Source organism: Microchirus variegatus, assembly GCF_963457635.1.
Source record: "Microchirus variegatus genome assembly, chromosome: 8".
In the NCBI taxonomy this organism is placed as follows: Eukaryota; Metazoa; Chordata; class Actinopteri; order Pleuronectiformes; family Soleidae; genus Microchirus; species Microchirus variegatus.
In genome coordinates this window covers 2,453,182-2,480,246 of record NC_139809.1, presented here as the reverse complement: position 1 = coordinate 2,480,246, position 27,065 = coordinate 2,453,182, and the positions used below count along the sequence as shown (strand labels likewise).

Here is a 27,065-nt window from a genome sequence, read left to right as displayed (position 1 = left end):
AGGGATTCAAATACATCATTCCTTAATACGACAACAGCATTCAGACTGAATACATACCTACTGTGTGCATAGTCGGGACAAAAATACCAACCTTTGATATTAGAATTTTTTTTTAACATATACATCTGTGCATTTAGCTGCTAAATATACGAAACATTATTAAAATTGCTTGCAGTTAACGTTTTTTTTTATATATATAACAAGGTTAGTTCATCTAGTGCACTCAAATTGATAGTTACCAGTATGAAACTCATTTTACAAAATAGTATCTTCACCTGCATCTGACGGCAAGAAATCACCTTTAAAAGATGTTTTGCAGATAAACATCACAAAGGATTATTATTACAGTCTGACTGTGCAGCGCTGAACAGTTGAAACGTTAAAGGGACACTGTGTAGTATTTATGGGTTTATATAACCCAAAATCCACTTTTTTATACATATTATGTGCTCCTGCATTGTCTAGTCGCTGTATAATAGTTTTTGTTTCATTTTCGTAGTGTTTCAAAAAGTCATGTAAAATAACATGGTCGCGGGCCGCGGTTGCATAGCCACTGTTAGCAGAGAGACGCCATGTTTCTACCGGAGCCTGTAAGGACAAACGCGAGAGAACAAATCAAGCGTCTCTTTACTTGTAGCTGAAGTCCCGCCTCCTCTCTCTCCGCTTCGTCTGCTACGGCCGCGGTAGCTCCGCCCTCTCCCTCGCCTCACGAACCTCATCTGCTGACACGGAGAAAGACGACGAGGACGACATTTGACCGGCTGAGGATACCGTAGCGCTCAGGGAAGGGAGGGGGTGAGCAGAGGAGCAGTTCTTTGTTGTAAATTTCATCCTCTCCTCTAGATGTCACTATAAACTACTTACTTCACCTTTAAATAGTTTAAAGGTGCATTATGTAATAAATCATAAAATCCTCCTAATATGTCACAGAGACTCAGGAATAATGTTCATATAACTGAACTCACCAACCACAACAGTACAGACAAAATATTTGCATAAAAAAAAAAAATTGCAGACTGCAAATCATGCTTATGTTTTGAAATCATGTTTTGGCATGTGGCGCCACCTACCGCCGTCTACCAATTATTGCAGTCAGTAGAGTCTCAGCTGCCGAGCAACCACAGGTTGCCAGTTACGTCAGAAAACGAAACCTAAAAGACCTCGGTAGAGGAGCAGTTCTTTGTTGTAAATTTCAGCCTCTCCTCTAGATGGCACTATAAGCTACTTACTTCACCTTTAATGCATGATAAAGATAAAGATTTTGGTTTTACTTGGTACAACGGAACATAGAGAGAACAGTGTTTTCGGGGTCAGCAGTCTTTGGTCTACACACGGGTGATGAAGCTCAGGTTAAGGCTCGCAGGAATCTGAATGGTCTCCAGTGCCACAGATGAGGGTGTGAAGGGAAGCGTGATGGAGAAGATCTTCTTGCTGTCCATCATCAAAGTAGATGTCTCGGCTCTGTCTTTCAAAATGTTCTAAAAATAAAGAAAAGAGATATTGTTTAAATTTAGTAATACTATTCACAACATTGAACGGTAAGACCTAACCTCTTCACCGACTCACGTTGATAGTTGTGATGAACGAGGTCGACACCTGCTCTTCAAATTCTATCACCGGGGTGTACAAGGTCAACACTTTCACGATCTACAGAGACAAGAAACCACAATCAAACACGGGTTAAACATGTGATGCTGACATTTTAAAACGGCCGCAGCTGTAATAAATGATGGACCTGCGCCGTGGAGAGGGCAGAGCACATGCTGCAGATGGCTCGTGCGTCTGCCTCCGTCTTCTTCTTGATCTGCAGGAGCTGTGCAGCCTGTACGAGCGGCTCCAGAGTTTCCTTGGCACCGCAGTCGGACATCTCCTGCTCCGCCAGCCACTCCTCCAGCTGCCAGACATTGTACCTGAAGAGGAAGTGAGAAAACAATGTAGAATGAATTAAGGAACTTAAATATTTTTTTTCTTTTTTTTTTACTACAACAATTGGGCGAGTGAAGATTAAGAAAACACAGGTTAAGACAAGTTCAAAACAGAGACATTACACATAGCTGCCAACTCTCACGCATTGGCCGTGAGACTCAAGGCCACATTATACTTCTCCGACTGCGTAATGCGTTATCCGTCTGCGTCACCACGTAGACCACTCGAGCCTTTATACTTCTGCGTCGTGGTGACGGATAGGCGCTGCAATTTCCCGCCCGACCAGAAGGGGTCGCTGCGCAAGGTTGTTGTGCTTTTGGCTACAGTGAGCAATGGCGTCCGAGGGAGAAAGAGAGAGAAAGACTGTTGTTGTTGAAACAGCGGCCGTTTGTCACTTTTCTGTGTCCCGGAACGCAGTTTTAAGATAATTTGAGGCGAGAAATTGGCCATTTAGAGTCTAAACATGTGCTGTGTGTGTTAAGATATGACGTATTTATAGTTCGGCAGCGACGAAGTCTGCGGGGATCAGCTCCGCCCTCTGTGGACGCTCGGTGCTCACTGTGAGCCGACACAGAGCAGCTTCGCTCGGCCTGTCCTGAGGACCAATCGCAGCTCTTGCCGTCTCCATTGTCCCTTGACGGACACTTAAAAAATATTCTGTGCACCCGTAGACGACGCAGAGGCTCTTCGACAGGTTCTGCGTCGATGCAGAGGACTCTGCGTATAAATTGGGCTTCACGCATTTCATTGACTTCTCACGCTCTCGCGCCACACCTCCGATTTCTCACGCCGAAGTACACGTCACGATTAAAAATGTTTCTGAATAGCATACGCGTATGGTGCGAATATCACCCTCTTCTGAAAGGTTTGAAACCGCTCGCGCCCATGATACCTGGACAGTTCGGTTACGATACCGAACGGCGAGAGAGGTACCAGAGCGTCAGTGGTGGTAGTCTAGTGGTGAAGTTGATGGACTTTTGTCAGGAAGGTCGTGGGATCAAAATCCAGCTACCAAGGTATCTACATCATTTACCATATTATTAGGGTTCGAGCACGACTGTGCAAGAAGTGGGCGGGGCTACAGACTGACGCAAAAAAGTGCTACTAGGTCAACTCCTGTCGGGTATAACGTACATGAACGAAACTTGGTACACACGTTCATTAGGTTGTGCCATGGGCAAAAGTCAATCACAAGTTTTTTGTGAATCCTACAGGAAGGCCGCCATTTTGGATTGAAGGCGAAAACGGAGGCGTTTTTTGGCGAATTTACAGCATCGCTTGTTATTATTGTTATTGTATAAAGCATTAATAATCCATAAATCATATTGTATAAAGCATTAATTAAGCTTGGGACGCCTAAAATATTACTATAAATAAATACATTGGGTGTTTGGCGTTAACCAGCCATACATTAGCCCTGCATGCCACGATGTCTCACTCCAAGGTTTTCTCAAAAGTTGGCATCAGTGTTGTTACTGTTCAAAACTGGGACTGTTTTCACATCTCACATTTTGCCTTGTTATGTTCCACAGAACAGAAGACTGCTTTGTGGATATTTATATTTTCCAATATCAGTGTTTCCCAGACTTTTTACATGGGGACCCACTTTTTTTAAAAAATGACAAACTATCATGATTAAATGCTTTTCTGGTTGTTTTACTGTCAATTCTATAGCACTTAATAGTATTTAAATAGGTAAACCTAGCTATTCCAAAGAGAGTCAAACATATCTAGTAAGTATTCCCAGTCTCTGTGAATAAGGAATATATTGTATATGGCATAAGTGAGTAAGGTTTCTCGAAGTTGTTTGGGTGTAATGATGTAGCCATGGATAGAAAAGTATCTTAAATGTTTTCCAGTCACTGTGAATGTTACATAAATGTCTAAAATGGGACACTTTGACATTTGATTACAGCAACTTTTACCATATCCGTTAACGCTGAACTGACTGAACTGGTAGGTTTTGTAAAAATCTCAAGATATACCACCTGAGTTTGCTCAAAAACTGTCACAGAACAACACTACATTATTCCCTTCTCTGCTTCCCCACAGAATGAATTACACAAAGACCAATATCACGAGCAGAGTCTCTTCCACGCTGTACCTGATCTGTAGGCCTTTACTCCACGAGCACATGTCCTTCCGCAGCATCAGGTTGTTGAGGGCGACTGCACAGATGGAGTAAAACTGCTGCTTCACCACCTGCTTAATGAGGTCCGAGTCCATGCCATGCTGAGTCATGGTGGTGAGGAAGATTCCCAGACGCTGCAGGAGGTCTTCTAATGTAACGGCGCCCTCGTCCGCGAAACTCGTGGTCCTCTTCCTCTGGCCTGTCGCCTTGGACCCCAGAACTCCCTGGATTGCCTCGTGCTCCAGCATGCTTGCCACTACGCGTGAAATGAAGGGGGAGACACGTCCATGGTTGTTATAGACGATAAGATCTCAGTGCCTCAGTAGAGCATGGGGAATAATAAAAGATCCTTGCTGTGGTCTTTTCAGTTTGCTGCCCTCTGGGAAGCGGCGCAGGAGCACTTAGGCTCATACAGATTAAACAGCTTCTTCCCCAGGGACACCAGAACTCAAACAGAAAATTCACAAATAATCTTATTTATAGTTAAGTGCAATTAGCAACATGTCCTGTGGGTGTCAACAAGTACTTCTGTTGGAATGTTTTTTTTACTGCACTAGTTTTAACAAGATCCACTACTAATTTCAGTCTATTCTCTATTCCAGGGGTCACCAACCTCTTTGAGACCGAGAGCTACCTGAAGGGTTAAGAATAATATGGAGGGCTACCATATTAACATTTTATGCACTATTTTTTTTTTTTTTTACCATTTAAATTATTAATATTATGCATTTAATTGCATACACATCAATTCCAGTGCTTACTCCTAACTATTATCAGTTTTTTATAAACAATATCAATGATATTTTACAGAGTGATCATATGGATAAATGCAAGTGAGGTGAAGTGAGCCCGCGGGCACCGTATTGGCTGCCTGCGGGCTACCAGGTGCTCGCGGGCACCACGTTGGTGACCCCTGCTCTATTCTATACAACAATGTAAAACTGTGACTGCTCACCTATAACAGGCTGCATGATGTCCTCCATGCACTTGACGAGCTTATAGTAGATTTGAATGGCCAGGTCACCGATGACCTGATGGTACTCTGCCAGATCAAAGTTGGACAAGCAGTGCTCGTTCTGCCTTGCAGTGTTGTGCTTTGTGAAAACCTAGAGCAGAAACAGGTGGTGCAGACATGCGGAGTCAATAACGGCAACGTGTCCAGCTGTGGAAAACAAACCATCAAAAGCATCAAAAGCATCAAAAGCCTCTCTCCAGCTGACCTCGTCTCCACTGTACTGCTTCAGACAGTTGATCAGGCGGCATGTGTTGGCCAACCAGAAGGACATGACTTCAAAATCATCTCCTCTTCTCTTTAAAAGGGGGAGAGAAAAAGATGTTAAAAAAAAGGGACTGCAGTTTTTAAAAAAAATGCTTTACTTATTAAAGACTAAAGTGATATATACGGCACCTTAATGACCCCTTTGATGCTGCTGATGGTGCAGTGGAGCAGAGTGCTGACTCGCTGCTCATCGTTCACAGTGTCTGCGTATCGTAGGCACATGAAGATGATGTAGGCTGGGAGACCGGGAATGAAGCTGACCGCTACACCGCGAGGCTTCATATCTGACAATTACAACAATATCAATTTCAAATTCAGTTTCTTTATTCAGGATTTCTCTTCTGAACTGAGTGCACATCTCGGTTTAGTTCCTTTCTACACTGTGTGTACTACTTGGATATTGTGCACTCTTGTCTTATTTTTATTCTTATCTCTACTGAATTACTTACCCTACATTAGAGTGTGTAATTTAATATTTTTTTGGTAACGCTTTTTTTTACAGTCCCCTAATTACCAGGTATTTACCTGGTAAATTCATGGTAACACCAAAGTGTTACTAGGTAATTACCAATGGTAATAAGAAAGTAAATACAGTGAAACTGTTGCCAAAATACTGGGCATTTACCTGGTAACTATATAGTTAATTATGGCGTGTTATTACTGCTGTTAATAAGAATGTATGTACAGCTAAACTATGGTAAATGTAAGTGTATTATTGGGTTATAAACTGGTAATAAGCAGGTACCTACAGTCCCCTAATTACTAGCTATTTACCCAAGGGTAATCTAACAAACCTAACCCTAAAAATGTGTGTAATTACATGGAAACAAGCTTGGCTTTCTTTTACAGTACAGTTTTACTTTACTTACCGAGTACATTACCGTGCATTACCCAGTATTTTGGCAACGGTTTCACTGTATTTACTTATCTTATTACCCTTGGTAATTACCTAGCAACACTTTAGTGTTACCATGAATTTACCAGCTAAATACCAGGTAATTAGGGGACTGTAAAAGAAAGCGTTACTTTTTTTTTTTTTTTTTACCATATCGTATTTTATTTTTATTCTATTTCTTACTCTATCTTACATTTTACTTCTTTTTACTTATATTAGAGCATATTGTATTTTATTTTATTCTATTTCTTACTCTATCTTACATTTTATTTCTTTTTACTTATATTAGAGAGTATTTTTACCTTATTGTGTTTTATTTTATTAGAGTCTTACTTATATTTAGAGTGTGATTTGTTTACCATATTGTATTTTATTTTTTACCCTATTTTTACTCTTATCTTTACGTTGTCTTTCTTCTTACTTATTATGCCCTTGCACATTTCTGCACCTCTTGTCGCCTTAATTGAGCTGTTGTAAATGTGTGTTTCCCCCCCGGAGGAGGAATAAAGTCATTCAATTCAATTCAATTCAATATAAACGCGAGGCACTCAAACAACGTGTTCTTTATCGACGAAAGACTCCCGGTTGAAACGTACCTACAACCACATTTTTAAGTATGCGGCTCTCGTCGCCCTCCTTGTACTCCAGGATGCCTTTCTTTTCCTTCTCCTTGCGAGTGATGTGAACCGACTTGACGGGAGCGTTCATTGCGGAACCACTGTTCATCTGCTGAATGTTTTCTAAATGCAGGAAGGGCACGACATGAATGAAGACAGAAACAACGTTGTGCAACTATCGTCAAGAAAATACAAATGTCATATGAAGTCAGACCTGTGTGATTACCTTCAAAATCATCAATTTTTTTCATGTACAATTTAAGATGCCTCTTCAACTTGCGTATGTCTTTTTCTTGTTTTTCTCTGTGATCCATGAGATCCTGAAATTATTCAAGCACAATAGTGTAAACAGCTGTAAATATAAACATGAACATCATTCATTAAAGGGACACTGTGTAGTATTTATGGGTTTATATAACCCAAAATCCACCTTTTTATACATATTTTGAGCTCCTGCATTGTTTAGTCGCTGTATAATAGTTTTTGTTTCATTTTCGTAGTGTTTCAAAAAGTCATGTAAAATAACATGGTCGAGGGCCGCGGTTGCATAGCCACTGTTAGCAGCGAGACGCCATGTTTCTACCGGAGCCTGTAAGGACAAACGCGAGAGAACAAATCGAGCGCCGAGACGAGGCTGACAGTACCTGAGCGTACGCCCGCACCACGGAGAAAGACGACGAGGACGACATTTGACCGGCTGAGGACACCGTAGCGCTCAGGGAAGGGAGGGGGTGAGCAGAGGAGCAGGTCTTTGTTGTAAATTTCAGCCTCTCCTCTAGATGTCACTATAAACTACTTACTTTAACCTTTAAATAGTTTAAAGGTGCATTATGTAATAAATTATAAAATCCTCCTAATATGTCACAGAGACTCAGGAATAATGTTCATGTAACAAACTGAACTCACCAACAACAACAGTACAGACAAAATATTTGCATTAAAAAAAATATTTTGCAGACTGCAAATCATGTTTATGTTTTGGCATGAGGCGCCACCTACCGCCGTCTACCAATCATTGCAGTCAGTAGAGTCTCAGCTGCCGAGCAACCACGGGTTGCCAGTTACGTCAGAAAACGAAACCTAAAAGACCTCGGTGTTTTGAATTTGAATGTAGTAACCGTTTATGGCCACATTCTTGCATATGGCACCTTTAATCTTGCACTGGCCAGAGTCGTGTTACGGTTTATTTTGAAGGAACTCCAAATGTAAATCTTATCACTGAGTATCTGAGGATGTAATGACAGACAGACAGACGGACGCACCAGGTTCTCTTTGGTGAGCCGTGTGATCTCGTGGTTCAAGCTCGCGTCGATGCGGGCGTCTTCGGGTAAGAAGAGGCTCTGGTTCAACAGCTTCTTCTGCAGCTCAACTTCTTCCTTCAGCTTCGTCACCTCCTCGGTCAACTCTAGACACTTCTCACCGTGAACACGTTCCTGCTTCTGCATCTGGCTCTCCATAAGCCTGGAGGAGGAACAGAGGAGATATAGTATGTGTTTCCCAATGGCAGTAATCACATCACACAAAACTAACCAATAACAGATTATTACTTCATTACCTATTTGTCTCTTTCAAGCCTTCATAAGCCAGCCACAGCTCTCCATCCTCGTTCAGGTTCTTGATGTCAATTGATCTTAGGAGGAGCAACAGAAAATGATGACACAATCCTGGTTTATTAAAGGTGACATAGAGTGGTCCTGTTGCACATAAATGTTAGTTATGGAGGTCTACTTACATATATTAACTTGTTTTTATGGTCAAAAACCTCCTAGTTGCTGTAAACTAGCTGATAGAAATCCTCTTTTCTGACAGTGTTTTTCTGCTGCGAGATTTCAGAGTGAACTTTCACCCCCAGAAGACAGAGTCTTGTGATTGTCCAGTACTATCCAGCACATCCGTTCTCAGAAGCGCAGCGCCTCCCTCTGGAACGGCGGATGCACTGCTCCTCATTATCAAAACATTGTTTTAACAGTGTTTAAAAATAGCTTCGTCACGACTCCCCGCCGCAGTCCCTTTAATGACTTTAAACCGGAGTCAGACCCAGAGTCAGAAGACACTGTTGCTCGTGAAACACCTCCACAACGGACGTTATTCTTCTTCTGCGGTTCAATGTACGTAACCGGATGTGCCCGGACTAGTGCCCGGAGCAGGACGATCGGTTGTTCAGGAGAACCGCTGCTTACGTAACTATTACGGGATTTTCAGTGATCTCGTTGAGCCCCGAGATTACAATAAAACACAACGTTCTCAGCAATGGCTGAACTGTTTGTTTAGAACCATCAGGGCTTCATAAACAAGGTAATGACGCAGATACACACCAAAAAAACAGCGATAATAGGAACTTCCGGTCTAGTTCCGCTTTAAGTGTCCTATGGTCCTAATGTAATACCTTTATTTGATAATGTAGAAGTTATTTGTCAGCCTGTAGTAAGTGTTCTCACCTGTCAATATCTTGAAATAAGGGAATTTCACTGAGCTCCAAGCTCACACTTCCTCCCAGTGGAGAGTCCTAGAGGTCAGTAAAGATTGAATTATTGCCAATTAATGTCAAATGTACACTTTGTCAATTAAAATCAAATATTTCAAGAGCATTCCTACTAAAACAAAACAATGTTACTCTCCCTCACCTTATGTTTAAGAGCTTCTTGGCGAACCATGTGCGATCGAAGGAGCAGCACTTCCTCTTTTCGCACGTCCAGCTCCTCATTGGAAGAGTTGAGTTGTTCTAGCAGTATGTTGTAGGGCGCAGATCCAGGAGCGGGAGGAGCTAATTCGCTATTTTCATTGGTCAGAGACTTGCGCAGCTCATTTAGATCCTGCTTCAACTTCTTGTTCTCAGACTCCAACTCTTGCCGCTGCATGAAGACATTTAGAAAGTTATGTCAGTGTTAAACTGAAATGGAGTAAAATAGGGCGAGTTTAAAAGCTGTCTTAATTGCTTTATTGAAATTACGGCGTGAACATTTAATAAATAGATAAAAAATAAGTGATAATAAGTAGAAACGGATAAGTGATTGACCTAGTGTTTTAGTTTAGAACCAGGCCTTACAATTTACAACGTTTACACAGGCTACTGAAGCCCTGCATAAAGGATGCTATCCATTTCCTCTTCAACAATTAACAAACGTTAATAAGGAATAACTAATGTTCGTTTAATGGCTGATCGCAAATTCTATAATAGTCAAAAGTGAAAACTTGTAAGGTATGTGATGTGTGTGCATCTGTGTGTGTGTGTGTGTGTGCGTGTTCACAGGACACGTCCTTGCTTTTTCCTGGATGTAACAATACATTTTTCTAATTTGCCATTACCATAAATAAAGGTTTACAAACTGGCTGCATGACAGGAAACGCTCCAGTTTAGTCCAATCATATTGGGTTCGGGTCACGTTTGCGTCGGGTTTGGTCAGTGGTCCAAGCCAAACTCTAATCTTTATTACTGTACAGCTGACAAAGTCGTACCTTCAGTATTTCCAAATCCAGTTCTGCTCTGGCAACAGCCGTCTGCTCCTCCACTTCCTTTTTTTGAAAAAACATACACAAAACATGAACATCAAGTACCAGTGGAAAAACAATTAAAAGCCTATGAAGTCTACACACGACATGGTGTTTTCAGTGCCTACTTTTGCCTTTTCGTGCTGGACTTCTTCCTTCTTATCCAGCTGCTGCCACAGTGACAGTTTGTCCTGCTCCAGGTCCTTCAATTTCCTCTGGAGCTTCAGGAGGACAGGCAGGTCCACTGTCGACCGGCTCTCATCCTGACACAACACAGCGAGAATAAACTGACGAATGTGTCCATGACGCCGCTACAATGCTGCACTAATTGGATTATAACAGACAGGGCCACAGTTGTTCCAAGGAATGTTTGTCGGCTTTCCAGTGAGTAGATTGTAAATTCACCATCGCAAAAATACCATCCGACATCGAGAATTCCCTCCACTTTCCATACCTTTAGCAGTGACACAGATTAAATTAAATGTTTCCTGTAAAGCAGCATATATTCCTCTGTACGACAACCCTCACGTTAACGAAAAACATATCAATAATAAACCTTTTTATCCAACTATGGGAATTCCAGCACGTTAAACTTTTAAAACTTTCTTGTGTAAGTCTGTGTTAATAAAGAGCTTTTTTAAAGTGCCGCTTACAGACCATGCAAAGGTTTTGCACTCACCTTTAAAGCCTACACGTGTTTAAACGTGTTGTAAATACATGATTATGACGTGGTCGAGTACATTACCTCTGTTTGTATGGGACTGTCGTCTCCCTCTGTGGAACCTAAGCTCAGGCTGAAATCAGACGAGTTGCTGCTGTAGTTGGAGTCGCTCCTCTTGTGCTCACACTTGCTTGGACTCTGGTGCAACGAACACACGGGAATAAATGTTTAGCGAAAGAATAAGCAGTCTGAACTAAATGTACACCACCTTTAGAAGTATTCTACTTATTATGCAACATATAGTTTTCAACATGTTTCTCGATGCAGCCTGAAAACCAAGTAAAGGCCAAACTATAGATGCTCACAATGCTCGGATTCATCTCTTCTCTCAGATCCCTGTGCAGCTCCTCCAGCTGCAGGTGCTCACTCAGCAGACTCTGGTAGCGAGAGCGTTCTCCACTCAAGTCCTTCTCCAGTTGTTTTGTGTCCTCAGTGTTGGTTGTGACCTCTGAAACATAACAATTGTCCTTTATTTATTCAAAAAATTCAATATTCCTCCTGATCAACTGTAAAGATCCAAGGTGAACGGCTTAGTACCCGTTAACTTCTGGGCTTGTTCGAGGATCCGAGTGTTCAGCTCATCTTTCTCGCTGTTCAACAAGCTGTTCTTCATATTAAGCTCCTCTATCACCTTGATTGGAAGGCAGAATTATTATGAATGTATTATTTCTGTCAAAAGAACAAACCTCCACCAAGGCCACTCAGTTTCTTACATGGTCAATAAAGGTGATCGCCAATGTTTTTAATAATATCTTACATGGGAAATTGTTGCTTACTTCATACAGAAAAGTAGGTGAAGGCAAAAATCAAAGCTTTTTAAGGTAAATCTACGGAAGCGTATTGCATTCACTTGAAAAAAAAATCCTGTTTTTCTCACTAATTAATTTTCGGTTTGATTTTTTGAATATTTTTTTTCCCTGTTTTTCTGTCTAATTTTTTTCTGTTTTTCTGAGTAATTTTTTTTCTGTTTTTCAGAGTAATTTTTTTTCTGTTCTTCGTGCAAATCTTTTTTCCCTGTTTTTCAGAGTAATTTTTTTTCTGAATTATCGAGAACTCTCGCGAGAACCTCCAACCTGCAAGTGACTCCCATACAACCATGGATATACATCCATGCATACACATATGGTTACATATTCCTTCTGAACAACCGCAAAGTCCTCAGGTGCCTGCGTAAAGTCGACAAACTAATGATAATACCATCTATGTGACTTAAAGACAGGACTATCTCCCAGTGTCTTAAACCCAGATCAAAGTAAAACTTGATTAAACTAAACAAGCCATCCATGTTGTTATAAATCGAACTCTCAATAAAGGAGTGAATGTGTTTATTATTTCAAATGCTCTCTAAACTCAGAAAAAAATTACTCCGTAAAACAGGGGGAAAAAATTTGCACGAAAAACAGAAAAAAAAATTACTCCGAAAAACAGAAAAAAAATTACTCTGAAAAACAGGAAAATAATTAGACAGAAAAACAGGGGAAAAAAATATTACTCAGAAAAACAGAAAAAAGATTATTCAAAAAATCAAACCGAAAATTAATTACTGAGAAAAACTGGATTTTTTTTTTTTTTTTCCAAGTGAATGCAATACGCTTCTGTATAAATCTGTAAATAACACAAGTAGCCACATGCTACTGTCCTCCTTTGGTCTCCAAAAATGATTAAAGAAGGTCTGAAACCAAAAGTTGGGACTGTAAATGTTTGAGAATTTGAACAATACATTAAAGGGAAGAATGAACAAGAGCCTACTGTTGGAAGGTCGGCCTGACAGCATTAAATTAATTAGATTAAATGACGTTGACAGTGCTTGTATATTTCAAACAACAATATGTCCTTAACCCCATTTTCAAAAAATATAATTCAAGTCATTTCTAATGAAGGGTAGTCAATTTGTCTGACCCTAAATGAGTGTCTAGCAGACATTACCTGTTGCGTCTGCTCCATGTCGACCCTTTTCTGCTCCTCCAGGTTCACTTTGGCCTTACGCGTGTTCTCCAGCTCGTGCTGCAGGAAGGAAAGCTGCTCCAGCACAGAGGGGAGTGTTTCTGCCTTCGCTCTGGCCTCGTGCTCTGACCTACGTAGGCTTTCCATCTCTTTGCTCTGTCTCCCTCTCTCCGTACTCTGAGTCTTCTCCACCACACTCAGCTTCTCACGGAGCTCTTTGTTTTCTTTTTGCTGAAGGGGGAAGATGCGCACACACACACACACATGGCGCGCATGTGATTCGACGACTCCCAGTGACCTCGTGTCTCTCGTCAACACTGTTACATCCAACGGTTCATTCACAAACTGCGCAATACAGACCACGTCCACCCTCTCGCAACACTCACCTGGTCGTTTATCTTGTGCTGCAACTGCATAATCTTGTTCTCCATGCCAACGTTGAGCTTCTTAAAGTGCTCCACCGAGCGTGCTTCCACTTTCAGCTTCTTGAATTCCTTCTTGGCCTGTACGCGACGCACACAGCTCTGCAGCAGGACGATAGCGGCCACGGTGCGTCTGTAGCGCCGCCTGGCCAGCCAGCCTTTCACCCACTTCTGGATGATCAACGCCTTCTGCTCAAACATCAACTGTGAAACCAAAAGAACATACGATTATTTCTCGTATCTATGTATTAGCGCTGGTCTCGACAAGGTTTTTTTACGAAGTAGCAAATGACCTTATAATAGTGCTTTCTAGCCATGGCGGCCCTCACGAAGCACTGGATGGTGATAGCTGCAGAGCGCTGCTGCTGGTAGCGTCGCCTCATGATCCACATACGCACGTTCTTTTGAATGACAACAGCCGCCCTGGTTCTTCGCAAATGCTGAACATAACTGACAGACACACAAAAAGAAACATCACACATGAGAAATATAAGAGTATTTGAAAACCTATTAAAGGTGCCATATGTTGCACACTTGAGCACAAAGGAAGACTCTCAGGCGTGCATAAGTTTAAAATCCTTCACTTTTGTAAAACACAGAAACACAAGCACATCAGCGTGTAATCACATCGTGACGTGCAGGCTGGCTGTGGGGTCCTTGTGCTGATTTATTATTACCTAAACTAACCAGTCCCGTTTCCTGCCAAACAAACGCTAAGCAACACGTGAGCTTGTGCTCCTTCACTTAGTTAACACACTGGTGACATTTAGCACATTCACACAACTTATAACTCAGTAGGTTACTCTTTTGATATTGTAATTCGCGATTAACTCCCGTCAGGTGACACACGCATTTTCATCGGACTTCCACTCCGTTTACAAAACGCTGAACATACAACACATTTGCATCACAGTCACATTATTCCACACTCTATATGCTCATGTCATAACTTTATATTCAACATATTCCCATACTTTTAGCTCACCTGTAAAACACAGAAACACAAGCACATCAGCGTAATCACATCGTGACGTGCAGGCTGCCTGTGGGGTCCTTGTGCTGATTTATTATTACCTTGCACTTGACTTAAAGGACCCTGTAGCTGCCTCAAAGTGCCTGTGAGAGTTTCACTCATTATATCCACATTTTAACCTACTGCCTATATAAGTTGGTCTCGTGCACAAATGTCAGTTAACAAATAACAAATAAATAAATCAAAATAATGACAACAAAATAATGGGGGGGTGTCCGCTTATATTGCCCACATCACTATGAGTCCCACACATATGTAAAAATGTGGCCAAAAACGGTTACTACATTCAAATTTAAAAAACCTAGGTCTTTAAGGTTTCGTTTTCTGACGTAACTGGCAACCCGTTGCACGGCAGCTGAGACTCTACTGACTGCAATGATTGGTAGACGGCGGTAGGTGGCGCCACATGACGCCAAAAGATGATTTCAAAACATAAACATGATTTGCAGTCTGCAAAATACTGTTGTTGTTGGTGAGTTCAGTTTGTTATATGAACATTATTCCTGAGTCTCAGTGACATATCAGGAGGATTCTATGGCCAGTTAGATTAGTAGATTTTTTACATAATGCACCTTTAACTTATTATCCTGCTGTTCAAGTCTCAACTCACCATCGTGCCTGGTGACCCCGTACGTGTCTCTGAACGGTGACGGCAGACTCCCTCATCCTCAGGTACTTTTTGCGAGCCAACCAGCAGCGAATGGTCTTCTGGATGCCGACACAAGCCATTCGCAGCTTGTCGGAACGCAGCTTCTCCAGGTAAGCCACCTGACCAGCCCTGAAGAAGATCTTGCGTTTGCCAAACTGATATTTATCCCGGTCCTAGTGAACAAGTGATACGTCATATTTTAGTGCAAAAGTTACATTTCGTTTGTTGTCAACACTATGTTGGAGTTGTGGCTTTCACACAATCAGGACATACCTTTACAAGTTTTTCAAGGACACTTTTGCACGTCTGTTTTAGATCATTGAGAATGTCTTTTTGCTTCATGAGGACCCGATAACGATTAAAGAACTCTTGATAGGTCCACCTGTAATATTTAAAAAAAAAATGGGACACATTACAAAATTCACTTATATTCACTTAATATAACATGATGCTCCAGCTTCTACGATTACTCTGTTGGACATAATCTCATATTTCCTCTGAAGCCTACATTTTGTCACTTACTAACTGCCATTTTGCTGGGCATCGATGCTGTTAGCCTGCAGTGCACTTAGCTCATTCATCTCACTGCTGCCTTTTTAAACACGTTGTCTTTTTCTGACTTGGTTCTCTTGTTCTGCATGTCAGCTCAGATATCTCCCCCTTGTATATTGTATGTTTCGGGTAACATCTACTGCACGTCTGGGAGTGGATCCCTCACCGGTGGTTCTCCCTAAGGCAGGGGTGTCAAACTCAAATACAGAGTGGGCCAAAATTTAAAACTGAACAAAGCCGCGGGCCAAAGTTTAACAAATTAACCTTTAATAGGGACCCAAACAAGTTTTGCATTGAATATTAAACAAACAAGGCTCATATAACTTCATAGTGACATGCAAAATCGAGTTTCAAATAATAATAATAATAATAAAAAATATCAATGGCATATCAAATAAAATTTAAATAAAAATTGAATGCACCTTAAATACAGGATAAGCGGTAGATAATGGAAGGATAAAAATTGAATGCCTCTTTTCTATTTGCAGCCTTCTGAGGTAAATATCAAAATAAACTTTTTCCACAGGCTAATAATACATTTTAAAATAAAATGACAATAATGAATGAATCAAACATTCAAGCCTTGAAGTAGCAAGAGAAAGTGCATGAATAAAACGTTAATTATTGCTCAGTTTGCTACACTGATTTGCTTTAACACTGAATATGGAACAAGCAACGCTTATATAACTTAAAAGTGCAAAATCAACTTTCAAAAAACAAACGAAAAAACATCAATGGCATATTAAATAAAATTTAAATAAAAAATTGAATGCCTCTTTTCTATTTGCAGCCTTCTGAGGTAAATATCAACTTCATGGTGCCGCTGTATACCGGCGGGCCAGCTCTAATGTTAATTTGATATTGCCTCAAGGGCCAAATGAAATTACACGGCGGGCCAAATTTGGCCCACGGGCCAGAGTTTGACACCCATGCCCTAAGGTTTCTAACTTTTTTCCCCCGTTATAAGGGTTTTTTTCCCTGGTGGTTTTTCCTTACCCTGGTTGAGGGTCTAAGGACAGAGAATGTTACTGTCCTGTGAGACAAACTTTGTTTTGTAAACTGTGGGCTATATAAATAAAATGTGATTGATTGATTGTGCCCAACTAACAAATACGCTTTCAAGACTATAATCCAATTTTTCGGTTCAGTCAGCTCATTATTTAGTCTCATTCACTTGTCTCTCCTAATTGAAATAAAGGTGATGTGAGGGCCCCGTGTAGCATTTGTATTTATCCAAATGTTACCTTGATGGAAAGCCAGCTGCTGAGATGCGGATGGTCTCAAGGACTCCACATGCTCGCAGCTGCTGCACTGCCCTCTGGGGGTCCAAGCTTTATAAGACAACACACAAACGTACATTATTCGGCACTCTTTTTTTTTTTTTTAAATCAGCGCTTGTTGCAAATGATCAAAAACAGAAAGAATTAAATCATCCTCACGTGAAGGGAGCTTTATGGTCATTTGGCTTAATGCAGCGCACGTAATGAGGAGTCGTAGCAGTCAGAGTGTCCATCAGCAAATGGAGAGACTGTCGAAACTAAGACAAGACGGCAACAAAATATTGGTACGGTTACAGCGGATGCCTCGTAAAATGTGCTTCATCTTTCTTTTTTAATCCTTCTCTGCAATACTTCATATTCCTCTGGTTTTGAGCAGATATGAAATGTGATGCTGTAACTGTATGACCAAATACTCTCAAATGACAACATGTAATGTTTCTTGACCTCACCTGCAGTCCAACAGTCTTCTTCTTGTCCCTCTGACTTTGACCAGCTCTTCCAACGGTGCTGCTGGGTTTGTGAGTAGAGCTTGCCGCCTTCTCCTCATCCTCGCACAGTTTGAGCAGCAAATCAGACTGTAAATGTAATTTTTTCAGAGTATGAAAACAAAGTTGTCGTCGTACAGCAGATGGCACTGTTTTTAGTCTGACGTTCAGCAGTGGGTGTATTTCCTCTAATAGTTCTCGTTGAACAATTCCAGGGTGTGTGCCAAATGATTTACGACTCATACGCAAATACTGAATACATTTCTAAAGACTGTGAGTATATATATATTTAAATGAACACATGTTTACTTTCACCTTGCTCTTTTTGAGCACATTTATCTGCTCCTCGTTGACTGTGTCCTTGTTTTTCTCCAGGAAGCCTGCACACTGGTACTCCACCTAGGCACAAAAACACCAGGTCACACTGAGTTCTTCAGTTAAGAGTAAAAGGTCAGCTCCAGCATCTGATTAGTCCCACAGATTTGTGTTGAAAGCATAGAATTCAGACTTTGCAGACAAATCGTTGGTGAGTTTTTTTACGAGGAAACATGAGTCACCCTGGTCTGTGCTGGGAGGAGTGCAGGCCTGTGAAAGAGCAGGTTATACCCTGGATGAAATACCAGTTTAAATTTAGATCTCAATTTTAAGTAGAAGTCGAAATTTTGAAAAAAAGTAAACCCACTTCTAATGCAATAACAGGACACACAAACGAAGAAATGAACCGTTACTTTACCATTAGACAAACCAGGTCTTGCCAAACGTTACAGGTCCTAGGTCTGGGCAATGATTGATGAATTTGCTTTAATATCATCATAACAAAGGTTGTGTAAATATCAACATCATGAGATGTACTGTAACACACAATTTTATGAATGTTTTGCCTCAGATTTGTGAAATGTGTTGTTTTCTAAAGCACATTTATCTGGTTTCTTCAACACTCCTTCAAGAGCAAGCGGCAACCGTAAAAATATCTTATATTTTCTCATGATCATTATTGAAATTGACTGATTTTAAACATTTATATCGTGATAAAACCCTGATGCTGAAACCCTGTTCTCTCCCCACTGTGGGATAAATAAAGCTATCTTATCTTATCTTATCTTATCATAAAACAGCCTAGACTCACTGATAGACTCAGCCATAGAATGATGAAAAAATCTCCCCAAATGTTCAAACCCACTTTTTAAAAATCACTAAAATGTTTCGAACCTTCTTAGGAGCAAAGTCCATCTGCAGATAATTGTTAGAGAATCTTTTTTTTACCCCACTGCCATCAGAATCCTGAACAGCTGAGCAGGACTACAATTGACACTTTAAACCTGACACATGTCACTTTAAATCTGTTGCACAACATCTTGCACAACCAGTGTGCACTTTATGTACAGTTTTTCTTACCCATGCACATGTTTATACTTATTTCATGCATATATATTATTTTAGTTTTTTGTTAATATTTATTTATTATTTTTTCTTATGTATATTATACTTTTTAAAACATTTCTTTCTACTTTATGCTGGTATTTTTGAGTGGACAGCAAAGTAAGAATTTCATTGTACAGGGAAACGTGTTTCTTTACTGTGCATATGACAATAAACACTTTGAATCTTGAATCTTGAATCTTGAATATCACTGTATCGTATACAGACCAATGAGAAGTTAACTCAATTGTAGTCTTTGCAATTTGACTACTCAAGAGCATAAAGAAAGATCTTTACCCAAAATGTAGCTCAGTATTTGAGACTTACTAAAAGAGACTTACTCCAAAAGGTTTGCAAGTTTCCTCCTTGCTTCTAAATGAATGCTACATTCAGCCAGAGAGCTCATCATTTTCTACAATTTTGTGACCTTTGCAGGGGGCTGAAAATGAATCCAGTTAAACCAGCGGTCAACATTTGAAATGAAGTCACGTCTGTATCCGTCTCATACCGTAAAACATGACTTTTACTGGACAGTCACGTACCTTATCGGCAAAGTGGTGGATGATGAAAGCTCGATTTGATAACCTAGGTTTATCAAAGTGCTCATTTTGCTTCAGGAGGGTGTTGTACAGCTTCTGGGCCCATGTGTCATCAGAGCCTTTGGGCATCTGTGGAAAGAGGAAGAGGTGACACATCAGTTAGTCATGACTCATAAGCTCCAAACACAGTGTGGTGGAGAGATCGCTGCAGGGCAAGGAAACTGAACATACTTTTGATGACTAAAGCGTAGTATTTTACCTTACATTCCTCATCAAGGAGGTCCAGGACCCCCAGCTTGGCCTCAATGAGATTAATGCAAGGCTGGTTGTCATAGAAATCAATCAGTGTCCAAGGGATCTCCTCTTTCATGTACTCCTCCTGCTCCAGTTTGAAGACATGCTGGAGGGAGGGACAGCAAAAAGGAGTAAGGCCACATTATACTTCTGCGTAATGCGTTATCCGTCTGCGTCACCACGGAGACGCCTCGAGCCTTTATACTTCTGCGTCGTGGTGACGGACACGCGCTGCAATTTCCCGCCCGATCAGTAGGGGTCGCTGCGCAAGGTTGTTGTGCTTCAGGCTACAGTGAGCAATGGCGTCCGAAAAAGAAAGAGAGAGAAAGACTGTTGTTGTTGAAACAGTGGCCGTTTCTCACTTTTCTGTGTGACGGAACGCAGTTTTAAGATCATTTGAGGCGAGAAATTGGCCATTTAGAGTCTAAACATGTGTGTGTGTGTGTTAAGATATGACGTATTTATAGTTCGGCAGCGGCGTTATCGGCGGGGATCAGCTCCGCCTCTGTGGACGCTCGGTGCTCACTGTGAGCCAGCCCAGAGCAGCTTAGCTCGGCCTGTCCTGAGGACCAATCGCAGCTCTTGCCGTCTCCGTTGTCCCTTGACGGAGTGACGGACACTTAAAAAATATTTCGTGCAGTCGGAGACGACGTAGAGGCTCTTCGACAGGCTCTGCGTCGACGCAGAGCACTTTACGCAGAAGTATAAATTGGGCTTTAGTCTCAATTTGACGAGAAAATGTACGCATTGCACAGCAAACGACACATACCAGGTTGAAATGTTGTTGAAGCTTCTCGTTGGCATAATTGATGCAAAACTGTTCAAAGCTGTTGACGTCAAATGTTTCAAACCTGCAGAAAAATCGAGTTAAAATCACAATATGCGGTATTTGATCAGCCGGGGGATTAAAAAGCCAAAAAATCAGGTGCACAATCTACAAGTACCCGTAAATGTCCAGCACACCGATGAACGAGTTTTGTTTTGCTGCAGATTTTAAGGCACTGTTAATACTGTCCACAATCAAGCTGAAGAGTTTGGCATAGATGTGTTTCGCCAGAGCATCTCGGCCATTGACGGCGTTTATTTTGGAGACAGATTTCACGTAGGTTTCTGTGGTCGTCTTGAGTTTCCTGTGGCAAAACCAATGGGCCATTTCATCACATGGCACGTCCATCAGCTCACAAAACACCATCAGGTGGCAGTCATCTGGCTGGAAACACATCAATTATACTCATTTACATATCCTCATTATAGGATTTGCACATATAGTAGACACTGAATTGGACAATAATGAGCTCTCGTGTTGCGTTCAGGGTTAATTGGTATTTACCAAGATGCTGCTTCTGTCTCCTGACTGATCTTTTACTTCCATGTTGCTGAGGTGAAGAAGAGCTGCCAGAATTTGGTAAATTTCCATTTGATCACTTTCACTGATTCCTGCGGTGAAAACACGCCAAATAAAACAACAAGAGAAAGTAATCAGAGACCTGCAAATGCCACATAGTTGGGCTCTGTGTTAACACACTCCCATTTCTCATGGGATTAAATATTGTTTAAAAGAAAATTCCTGAATCTGGATCCATGTCCAATGATTCTTTCACAGGCCACAACTTACTTCCTCAGAAAATGCCATCTTATTATGTCCTTATGCTACTTATCAACATATAAACACAGTAAGACACAGTGAGACACATAACCTCTTAATAAAGAACAATCAAGCATATTAAAGACCCAGCGTGGCGCCTCCCTGTGGTCTACTGGGCAATTACCAAAACAATATTGCACAATCATGCTTGTGAGAAGCCAAAGTTAAAACACGACTGTGAAGTCCTTATGAACATCCAGGTTCATTTTTAGCTATAGTCTCCCTTTACTCGTGCTTTACTCGTGCTGTGTGCTTCTTCCACCTCGTCTCATCAGTCATGATATAACACTTTCCCAGAAAGAGTCTGTTGGAGCTGATAAGTGTAATCAGCATTGTGTGAACTCATTTGACATGTGCTTGAACGTAGCGGACATTTGTTTATATTTGAATGTCACACTGCCGTTTTAAGCACAGAAAGGCATATGAAGTGTCTTATATATTTAACATTATGTGCTGTAAATGCACATTTTATTGAAAACTAAGCAACTGAGACTTACCGAGCAGAGAGAAAGCCCTCCTGGTATTGCACATCTCTTTGGCATCATCAACTCCATCCAAGACTGGGCTCTGGCCCTGGTTAGTACAGTTAAAGTCATCTGCACAACCTATAAGCATGAAACATGTGAAAATTATCATCTGGAATAAAGTCTAAATCATAATAAACAGAACACTATATTTCAGAGACTCGCGTACCCAACTTGAACGCTTTGAACTCTGGTAAATGTGAAGAGGCACACAGCTGGTAGAATATGTGGTAGTTTCTTTCTCCATGGGCCTAAAAGTAAAGATATACAATGGGAACCAGGTAAAAAAATATATGGTAAGTGCTGAAAACGCATTTAGTAATTAGTATTATATCAATATATTATTGGGTACATGCCCAAAAATGGTGTTTTACAAGCTATTCACATATAGACATGCAAATTAAAATGAAATGACCTGAAACACCACTCTAGACTTCTCCAGCAAGTAGGTCCTCATGTTAGCTCCAATGATGCGATGCCTCTTGTCAAACCCGATCTCGATGTACTTCCCGAAGCGACTGCTGTTGTCGTTCCTTATTGTCTTAGCGTTCCCGAGGGCCTAAAAAAAACAACCACACCTGTATCAGTCAAAGTCATCTTTTTAAGTGTTTCTCTTCCTCTTTCACTGAAGTGGGAAATGTCACCTCCATGATGGGGTTGGAGGCGAGGACTCGCTCCTCCACGCTGGTCTCACCCGAGGAGCAGCTGACTGTGGCAAAGTAACGCATCGCATACTTGGCAGAGACGGTTTTCCCAGCTCCGGATTCACCGCTCACAATGATGGACTGGTTTCTTTCATCCCTGCATTAAAAATATGATATCAATTTGGAATCGGTCAAATAAAGCAGAAGCATCATCGAAGAACAATTTTGAATTGCTTTGAAAGGTTTAAAATGTTTCACAAACCTGGTCATCTGTCTGTAGGCTTTCTCTGCCACTGCGAATATATGGGGGTCCATGTCCCTCACGTTCTGCCCGCTATAGGCATTGATGATGTCAGTTTCATAGATAGGCAGACTCTCATAGGGGTTTATGGCAACCAGGACAATTCCTTAAAAAAACGGGGAGAAAAAAAAACAGTAAGCTACTTTAAAGCTCCAGTGTGTAACTTCTGTCGACAAAACACTGCTAGTGTCGCTACCCCTCTACATTCTTAGAAATAAAAGTGCCAAGTAGAACCATATAAGGTTCTTCGGAGAACCCTTTTGACTACAGGTAGAACCTTTTCATAAAGGTTCCACCTGGAAGAAGAACAAGAAACCTTTTAAAACCCTTTATTCAGGAAAGGGGTTTTAACCCTTTAAGGTACGCACCAAGAAAAAAGCTAAGGAAAAATGATTTCTTTGCATTTTTTATTATTTTATTTATATATATATATATATGCTTTTTTTTCTTTTTTTTTTTAATTAGACCATACAGTATTTCAGATACAGGCCTCTACCAAACGGTTGAGATGTCTGTTCATAATAAACCTGATTCGCATAAGTACAACATTCTGAACAAGTCACATTCATTTACTGTTAGTGAGTTCAGCTTGATGCATTTTTCCATGAGATATATTGACTTAAAGTGTGCTCGACCAAATGATTGAGTAGTACCTTAAAGGGTTGAAGGGTTCTCTGGATCAAAATGGTTCTTACTAGAACCACTAGTGTTACCAAGAACCATTGAAAACCCCTTTCTTCGGGAAACAAATAGTTCCAGGTAGAACCTCAGCCCTTGTAAAAGGACCACTTGTGTAGACGTATCCCACGCCTCAGGAGGGCTTTCTGAAAAGACAAATCTAGGTCCATGTTCTAACTGTTCTCTTTCAACATTCATTTTGGTTTCTCAGAGAACCACGGTTAATTCCCCCCCCCCCCCACACCTTTTTTTTTAAATTTCATTTCCCCTCTTTCGTGTTTCAGAAAACCAGGGATAATTGCTGTCACACTTAACTAGTGCAGCTGTTACGCTTCAGCCTTTTCCTACATCAGTCATGGCATAAAATGCATCACTGTGTCGCCACAGACATGAAAACAAGTGAGTTGAGATGCGTAATCAGCATTAAGAACTCGTTTGACAATAGCTGGAATAAAAGAGACATTTGTTTATATGTAAAAGTGACACCCTGCAGCTTTAAGAGCAGCCATCGCCACAGCACGTGTGCGCTGTAGATGATGTCAGAGTGTAGAGTGTCCAGGGCTCCAAAGTCTACAGTGATAGTGGAAGTCACAGGAGATGAAGCTCATCATTACCACAGTACGTGTAAATCAACTTGGAGACGACAAAGCGCACTTTGAGGTTGTGCAGCACGGCCGGCTCGTGGAGGTAGCTAAGAGACGTGAGGTCGTTCTTTCCCACCAGGATGTTTGGGTTCCTTAGCGGTGGCAGGTTGTTGGTTCTGGCATCTATTTTGAACTCCACCTCCTGGAAATACACAACAAGTCATGTTAGGTTGTACAAGCAGTAAACACAGACCTAAAAACAAGCAAAAAATAGCTGATTGAATACAAGATAGTAGCATTACGTCAAAACTAACCGGGAACCCTTGCACTTCCCTCATTCTTGCAAACTCCTGATAACACTTACCTGACGTGCGTGCCCAAACTCGACCTCGTAGCCGCAGGTAGCAACAGAGCTGAGCAAATGCAATGCTCCCACAATATTTCAACATTTTTATCCCCAACAATCCACATTTTTTTTTAAAGCCAGTTTGTTCCACATGCTTCTTAAAATAAAACATTTTGAAGACTTGACAAAAATGTATATCTACAGTATATGTGTGTACACATAATTGTTACCTATTTAGGACCAGGCACAACCTCATTTCTAAAGGGAACTTGTTCAGTTTAGGGCTAAGATTTGAATCGTGGTAAGGTTAAGGTTAGGGATAAGACTTTGTTAAAGCTGTGCAAACAAATGGACGTCACCACAGTGTCCTACGAAGAATAGCTGCACTTTTAGATGAGGAAGTTTATGGATATGCAAGACACCAACTTACCTTACACTATGTAGTGATATAATGTACAAAAACATATTTTGATCTGAAAGTCATAGTAAATCACTAGGACTGTATGTTCGCCAGCGACACAGCATCTTCAAGTTACTCACTTTGAAATAGTAAAGGTGACATATGTAAGAATGTGGCCAAAAAACGGTTACTACATTCAAATTGTAAAAAACGAGGTCTTTCAGGTTTCGTTTTTCTGACGTAACTGGCAACCCGTGGTTGCTCGGCAGCTGAGACTCTACGGACTGCAATGATTGGTAGACGGCAGTAGGTGGCGCCACATGACGCCAAAACATGATTTCAAAACATAAACATGATTTGCAGTCTGCAAAATATTTTGTTTAATGCAAATATTTTGTCTGTACTGGTGTTGTTGGTGAGTTCAGTTTGTTATATGAACATTATTCCTTTTTTTTATGATTTATTACATAATGCACCTTTAACACTTTTAAATGATTGTCTTGATAATGGAAATTCACCACGATTAACTATTGGTGAGTATTTTTTTTTTTAATCACATGATGCAATAATTGTGTATAGAATGCACGTATATAGTTATATAATGGTGTATTGTCTCATCCCTATGTGTGTGTGTGTGTGTGTGTGCTCACCGTGCCATCCTCCAGCTGCAGAGACAGTGTCAGGTCCCCAGGAGCGAAATCCTTGATAAGGTCGGCCGACTTCCACACTTCAGCAGCATCTGGAAGCCAAACACGGGCAAACTGATGGGCAGAGGGAAAAACCAGAGTCAGAGCCATTCAACCACTACACTTTTATTAACACATCCTCTTTTACTAATCTTCTTCTTCTTCTTCTTCTTCTTCTTTGTGTGCCATTTGCTATCAACTGTCTTGACTCCGTCAGTCCACATTGTTCTTCGTCTCCACCGTCCTCTTCTTCCAGTAGTAGATAATCGTTGTACATAATCTCCTCTTATGATATGGCCAAAATATTCACATTTTTAGAACCTCTTCATTTGTTTTGTGCTCAAAACTTCATCAGCACAGTAAAGTGACCATGAGGATAAAGTGATGGTTGGAGACTGGATAGATATCTAAGAAGGCATACGTGCTTTATTAGAGATGCAACTAGAGATTATCTTCATAATAAATTAAACCAGTAAATGAAATGTGGTTTAAAAATCAGTGTTTACCAAAGCTCAAAATGACAACATCCTCAAATACCTTCATACAAGCACACACATACACAAACACACACTCGATAAAGGATGTGTATTGAAAATACATTGACTTTATTTTGTTAAAATAAACTATGAAAATCGAGTTGTTAAATGGTCTATTGATAAATATATAAGCCCTACTTTTTATACTATATATATAGTAGTATAGTCCTAGTCATAGTCGTATATGATATTATTATTTTTATATATATATATTATACTATAATATATAGTATATATATATTGAATTGAATTACCCCCGAAACACACATTTACAACAGCTCAATTAAGGCGACAAGAGGTGCAGAAATGTGCAAGGGTATAATAAGTAAGAAGAAAGACAACGTAAAGATAAGAGTAAAAATAGGGTAAAAAATAAAATACAATATGGTAAACAAATCACACTCTTAATATAAGTAAGACTCTAATAAAATAAAATACAGTAAGGTAAAAATACGCTCTAATATAAGTAAAAAGAAGTAAAATGAAAGATTGAGTAAGAAATAGAATAAAATAAAATACAATATGCTCTAATATAAGTAAAAAGAAGTAAAATGTAAGATGAGAGTAAAAAATTGAATAAAAAATAAAAAACAATATGGTAAAAAAATAATAATAATAATTAAATTACACACTCTAATGTAGGGTAAGTAATTCAGTTGAGATAAGAATAAAAATAAGACAAGAGTGCGCAATATATATATACTACATACTTTTTATAATACAATACATTAAACGTTGTCTGAAGTAAAGCATTATTTTTGATGGATAAGAAACGATGAGTCAGCCGGAGGAAACTGTTCCATGAGCTCAACAAGCGACACACAGAGACAAAAGGTTACAAAGTTACCGACCTGAGAGTAAAGTTCAGCGGCTGCCATGTCTGTGGAGACACTCGGTGAACACTAGTCAACTTCCTGTGTCCGCGGTGGTGACACGAGAACCACATTCGAGTCACGGAGAAGAACGAACGCATAAACTTTCCTCACTTTCTCCCCCTGATGAACTCACTCTGGAGAAAAATTCCAAACTGCTCAAACATCAGTCAG

The 27,065-nt window shown here is 40.5% G+C and overlaps 1 protein-coding gene across 1 annotated transcript; it reads right to left on the bottom strand.

The window, feature by feature from the left end:
- Window positions 1-1,325: 1,325 nt before the first annotated feature.
- Window positions 1,326-26,897, bottom strand: LOC310930861 (unconventional myosin-Va-like; the record flags this gene model as incomplete). Its single annotated transcript, XM_083893915.1, has 40 exons — window positions 1,326-1,478; window positions 1,567-1,647; window positions 1,736-1,910; window positions 4,031-4,313; window positions 5,013-5,163; window positions 5,278-5,367; window positions 5,466-5,620; window positions 6,828-6,971; window positions 7,075-7,168; window positions 8,111-8,309; window positions 8,404-8,478; window positions 9,287-9,354; window positions 9,473-9,700; window positions 10,305-10,361; window positions 10,466-10,600; window positions 11,083-11,196; window positions 11,364-11,506; window positions 11,596-11,689; window positions 12,985-13,233; window positions 13,389-13,628; window positions 13,718-13,874; window positions 15,068-15,279; window positions 15,380-15,488; window positions 16,903-16,989; window positions 17,098-17,195; window positions 17,388-17,513; window positions 17,739-17,822; window positions 19,385-19,510; window positions 19,641-19,781; window positions 20,445-20,526; window positions 20,620-20,885; window positions 21,006-21,112; window positions 21,818-21,925; window positions 22,014-22,095; window positions 22,260-22,403; window positions 22,489-22,645; window positions 22,751-22,895; window positions 24,082-24,253; window positions 25,448-25,558; window positions 26,871-26,897. The coding sequence occupies 40 exons, from the start codon at window positions 26,895-26,897 to the stop codon at window positions 1,326-1,328; spliced, it is 5,469 nt and encodes a 1,822-aa protein (XP_083750041.1).
- Between the last annotated feature and the right edge of the window lie 168 nt (window positions 26,898-27,065).